The following is a 6,000-nucleotide window of genomic DNA, read 5'->3' on the forward strand; positions in this document are numbered from 1 at the left end:
CTGAAAGCAGCCATACGGTCCTCCCAAACACACGGGACGCACAAAAAGGTGGCTAATCACATTACGGTAGGCACATAGGTTCCGACTGCAGGAAGCTAAGCATGCTGAGCTTGTCCTGTGCATTTTCACTCCTGTATACATTTTACATAGATGAACGGCTAAGGCAACTTTTAGATTCCATTCCACAAAATTTCAGTGAGAATCGCTCTTCACCGGTTACATAAGCACTTCTTCAAAAGGAGTCAGGGCCTTGACCCCCCAACTGCTAGGTTTCCTCAGTTCATTAACTAGCTTCTGATGGTATTGGTCTCCATGGGGAGGGGGGGGGGGGGCTACTTCCTCTGTGCGTCATGTGTAACGAAAAAGGAAATCTTCCTGCTTTTCTGCCTATTTTGCATCAGAGTCCAACAGGCCTATGGAAACTGACACTCAATGACAAACATAAAAGTGTGGGGGGGGGGGTTGTCACACAGCAGTTGTTAATGGCAATAAAAAATTTGCAAAGTAAAAGCAGCTCTGAACAAGTCACATACAGCTATCACCTTTGAGAATTGCAGGATCGGGTGAATTACTGCACCAGGAAAACTTCTCTTCCTCGAATAAGGATCATTATTGCCCACCTGAACAGGCAGATGGGACTTCAGTGTGATGTTTCATCTAAATGACAGTACCTCTAACAATATGGCATTCGCTGGAGTGTCAGCCCACACGATGAACAGAATCTCCGGTACAAGTCTTGAAGCCCCAACTCTCTGAGCCAGAGGAGAGAGCACTACCAAATAAGACAGGCTGACATAATGCAACAACCCTCCCCCTTCAATTTTCCATCCCTTCCCTTGTGTAAGGTTATGGTAGTGTGGTGGTTATGTTACTGAACTAGTACAGGTTGACTATCCCTTATCCGAAAACCTTGGGACCAGCTGTGTTTCAGTTTTTGGAAATTTTCGGATTTCAGAAGGTATTATTTCAGACTGGGAAACTCTGAACGTTAAATTAATTTGGTAATTAGTATTTGTATTTAATATAAATTTTAAAAGTTCAGGCTACCTCTTGCGACTGTTGCGTGTCTCATTCCCCTTCCTGCTTCTCTGTGCTGCCGCTCCCAGTCTGTTTACAGCTCCCCCTGCTCCGTATCTGAATTCCTCGACTTAGCGGGGGTCTGGGGCTCGACTGCCGCCGCCAGTTGTGGGAAAGCCGGATATCGGCTGACTCCTACACTAAGCTGGCCCGCAAATCAGGTCAGAAAAGCATCGGCCGCATCGGGTCATGTTTGGCGCCACTCGGGTTATGTCGTGCGCACGACTTACGCTCCACAAAAAAACTTTCAGTTTTCAGAGGTTTTCGGTTTTCAGAAGTGCGGATAAAGGATAGTCTACCTGTATTCCAGAGGCCAGGACTAATAATCCAGAGAGCTGGAGTTCAAATGCCACCATGGCTGTTTGAGAATCTGAACTCAGTTTTTAAAAGCTGGTATCGGTAAAAGTGGCCATGAAGCCGTAAGATTGCTGTAAAAATCTAACTGGAAGGAAACCTGCTGTCCTTACCCAGTCTGGCCTATATGTGACTCCAGTCCCACACCAACGTGATTGACTCTCAACTGTCCTCTGAAGTGGCCTAGCAAGCCACTTGTTTACATCCAGGGCAACTAGGGATGGGCAATAAATGTCAGCAACACCCACATCCCGAGAAAGATTTCTTTTTTTAAAGTACATAGCCTCATTTGTCTCCCACAGTAATACATTACAGTTTAGAAATGTGGGGAAATCAAACCAGCGTCGGAATACTTTGAGGCACAATTTACATGCTACAACACACCCGAGTTGATGGGAGGGGGAAATCGGATGGGCACGACCCTTATTTTAGAGTACAGAGGCCCGAGGCCTATTCCATGCCCAATGTACCTGGTGGGTCCCAATGCAGCCAGCCAGTGACTGGGGTGCTGGGTGCCCATGCTACAGATGTACACGCGATTCATTAAAGCCCCAGAAAATATTAAAAGGTGCCTTTCCACATTACAACAGGGCTGCCTAAGCAGCACAACAAGCACTAAACACCCATTGTGGCGGCCGTGGCTCAGTGGGTAAGACTCTGGCCTCAGAGTCAGAAAACTGTGGGTTCAAGTCCCACTCTAGAGTCTAAAAGCACAAAACCTAGGCTGGCACTCCAGTGTTGGTTACTGAGGGAGTGCTGCACTGTCGGGGGTGCCGTCTTTTGGATGAGGCGTTAAACCGAGGCCCCATCAACCCTCTCAGGTGGACGTAAAAGACCCCATGACACTATTTTGAAGAGGAGCAGGGGCGTTCTCCCCGGTGTCCTGGCCAATATTTGCTCCTCAAACAACATCACTAAAATACAGCTTATCTGGTCATTATCACATTGGTGTTTGTGGGAGCTTGCTGTGCGCAAATTGGCTGTAGTGTTTCCTACATTACAACAGTGACTACACTTCAAAAGTACTTAATTGGCTGTAAAGCACTTTGGGTCGTCCTGAGGTTGTGAAAGGCAAGTCTTTCTTTTTTTTCTTTATTGGATTGGGCACGGCAATGAATGCCCATGGAGAGACGAGGGGAATTTGAACCAGGTTGGCCCTCTTTGTATAACGCCATCTTTACTTGCCCCCACCACTTCTCTGGCCTACAATGGCCGATTCTTCAATGGAAACTCTGTGACTCACCAATAAAGAAAACCCAGCTCTCAACAGGCAGCCGATCACTCCGACATTCCAGCCCCTGACCCCCGTGGCACTCCCAGCGAGTCACACACGGCACGCCAGAAGCACTGCCTGAATTTGTGGGCGGAGGCAGGTGCCTCCGAACCGCAATAAAAGTGCGCACCCACCTGATGGTCCTGGATCCACAGAGACTCACGCACCTGGGCCTCTACGCGCAAGCCTGTGTAGAGGCCCACGTATCCCAGGGGTACATACGGTTCACAAGCGCCCCTGGGATCATGTGGGTCAGCCCAACCAATCAGAAAGGGGGTTCCTATTATGCTTATGGGGATTCCATTTAGGTACGGAATCCCCATAAGCTTAACAGAAATCACCCAAAAAATACATTTTTACAGCACTGAAATAAAAAAAATTACATGTTTAAAATTAATTAAAATACAATTAAACATTTAAAACAAAAATTAAATTTTTTTGAAAAATAAATTTAAACATTTTTCAAGGGGCCAAAAATAAAAAACTTATTTTACCGGTTTTTGAATGTTAAAATGATTTTTAAAATGTTAATATTTATTTTCACCCTTATGCTGGTAAAAGAAGACCTCACGCCTGCTTTTACCAGGTGTAAGTTTCATGGGCATTCGCTGGGCAAGAGTTGGGCAAATAGCAAATAGCCTAACTCGCCAACGTGCTTTACAGCCAATTAAGTACTTTGCAGTGTAGTCACTGTTGTAATGTAGGACACACGGCAGCCAAGAGCTGGGAAAATAGCGAATAGCCCAATTCTTCGCCTGCGAATATCCATTTCCCAGGGATGCGGAGGATCTGTCGAGACGATTCTTGACAGATCGCAAGTTCTGGGTTTTCACGCATGCGCATCGTGTGCAGAAACCCATAACTTGCGGGGCAGTTCCAGCCGCGTACGCACCGTGCACGCAGTCATAGGCTCCGGAAAATCCTGGCCACTATTAAAATATTTTAAGTGAGCTGACTGCATTATCACGAGGCCAACTTACTGCCACTCAAGTGCACAGCGCAACTAGGGAGCAGCATTAATCGGGACTGCATTATTGACCGCACTATGTCACTGCAATTTTCCTTTAATTACGGTTTTAAAAATCCCCACCAGTGCACTGCTCTAAATACTTATACCTGTTATATTGTTGTTAGGAAGTTCCAACTTCTGTAAGTGAGTGTAATCGTAAAGAATAGAAATGTCACTTAGTTGGTAATTCTGTAAAATAGAAAGGAGGACTTATTTGCAGAGATACTTGGATAACCTAAAATACCAATAAATTCCTATACTATAACAGTTTAAAACTTAATTCTCATAAACTAACCCTAACATAAGGCTGCTCCTAACCTTCGCTCTAGGCTTTTTAATTCTCGGATTGCTTGGGATACCTCCACCATTCAGACTATGAGATCACTCACAGACAGCAACACAATCAACCACATGCAGCAGTGCCAGCTGTGGCTGAATTAGTTGCCAGGTCATTTTAGGGACAAGCACGAAGATATACAGGGCCACCTGATCCCCAACTGGCTTTCACGGAGACCTCGTCGTTCTTCTGTTTTTGTAGGCCTGGAGTCAACCAGCACACTTACTCATTCTGCTGGCGAGTCACTCAGAAAAAAGTCACTGGTCAAGGATTTGAAGACACACGCAATACATCAGCATTGATGAGAAGCATTGTGGGAAACGACACTAACATCATTCACCATGACACAAATTGTTTCCACTGTATTTGGATTTTGTTCAGAGTTCCTTTCTGATTGTGGCTAATAATGTAAAAGCGCAGCAAACAATGACCACTGATGTTAGTGGAGGAGGTCTAGAGAGAAATGTGATTGGAGCCACTTTCTTGGTGCCGTGTGGTCAGAGTTCCTTAAAGGGAGCAGTTCAGAAACTTAGCTGAATCTCTCCAGATGAGCACCAGTCTTCTTAGCTGAAAAGGTGTTCTGAATGAAAGTGCTCGTGTCTGCATTCTGATTTGCCTTGATTGCAGATTGGACTTTCTTCTGCATGGTTAGGCTTCTTTGTACTGCAAATCTGTGAAGCGGCAGGGGTGTACTGTAAGGCACCCTCGATCTCGTCACGACATCTAAAGTACTGCTTTAAGATGCTAGTGGTATGCTGTGCAAATGCCCTGGTAGCTGCATGGTCACAGAGTCCAGGTACTTCTGTTCACAAAGGTATGACTAGCCCAGCCTGGAGGTGGTAGCCATGGTCTCTGAAGAGCCATCCTTCCAGTCTCCCTTCTCTGAACACCGAGCACAGAGGTTTATCTTTAAAAAAAAAAAGCATTGAGACTGCTGCCTGGGAAGCAGGCATTGACCTGCATGATACAGTGCTGGTGGTAACTGACCAGCTGCACACTAGTGGAGTAGAACTGATTTCTGTTCATGTAGGCTATTGGAGTTGTGCCTGCGGGGCCAGATGACCTCTTGTACTTTGGGAAATCCGGCAATGCAATGAAATTAGGCAGCTATGCCATGATGCTGTTCTTGCTGCTCGGCGGGAAAAGGAGATTTTGGTGTTGGCGCTCCTGGACAATGTATTAGTTGCCTATTTGATAAATCTGTCAGCAGCAAATTGACTGATACAGCAGGTCCCCAGTGCTCGTCTGGAAAGAGCGAGGCATAAAAGTTGAGTGCCTTGGCCATCTTGATTGCACTGGCAGTGCCATCCCTATGGTGGGGCTTAGCTGTAGGTCTCCTCGAAGCAATGGCTCAGTTCTGTAACTGCCACCTTGTTGAAACTGGGCCTGCAGAGGCAGTGCGCCTCAGTCATTACCAAATAGCTATGCCATTAAGAAAGTCGTTGCTGACAAGTGAGAGCCTTGGTGACCTTTAATGCAAGATTAGTATGTGCAGTGCATGAAGCACAAAAAAAAAATTGCAGGCCCTGCCATTAGGCAGTATTTATAAGATCTACACTGCAAATGAAGGTATTCTGCTTGAGAATGTACATGGGACCAGCAGCAATTTCAAATGCAACACTGAACGGACTGGAAGTGAGTGAGTTGAGGCAGGGTCACTTTTCTGGCCCCCATGTCAAAATTCAACAACAGAAATTTCCAGCTCTGTTCCACGGCTGAAATGAATGGAAGAAAACGGAGCCTAAATCCTATTACTCCCATGGTGCCCTGAAAAGTAGTTATTAATCTAACTAGGCACTTGCCATGTCGGCAATCCAGAGCTGTATAATATCATGCCCTTGTAATCCCACGTACACTGGTGGGTTGTAACTTAAAATAGAATTATCTGAGCAACTTTCAATTTAGCTTACCAACAGTGAGAATTTATGTTTAGGTAAACTATTCTGTTGT

General features: G+C 45.7%; 1 protein-coding gene across 1 annotated transcript in view; it reads right to left on the reverse strand.

Annotated features, from left to right (window-relative positions):
• Positions 1-6,000, reverse strand: part of lrguk (leucine-rich repeats and guanylate kinase domain containing) — a 146,015-nt gene that overhangs the window by 138,543 nt on the left and 1,472 nt on the right. Inside the window, exon 2 of the mRNA XM_086010866.1 lies at positions 3,821-3,902. Coding sequence (XP_085866992.1) covers positions 3,821-3,902 — 82 coding nt within the window. The remainder of the gene's footprint in view (positions 1-3,820; positions 3,903-6,000) is intronic.

Source organism: Somniosus microcephalus, chromosome 17, assembly GCF_052327205.1.
Source record: "Somniosus microcephalus isolate GS21.2 chromosome 17, FLI_Smic_1.0, whole genome shotgun sequence".
In the NCBI taxonomy this organism is placed as follows: Eukaryota; Metazoa; Chordata; class Chondrichthyes; order Squaliformes; family Somniosidae; genus Somniosus; species Somniosus microcephalus.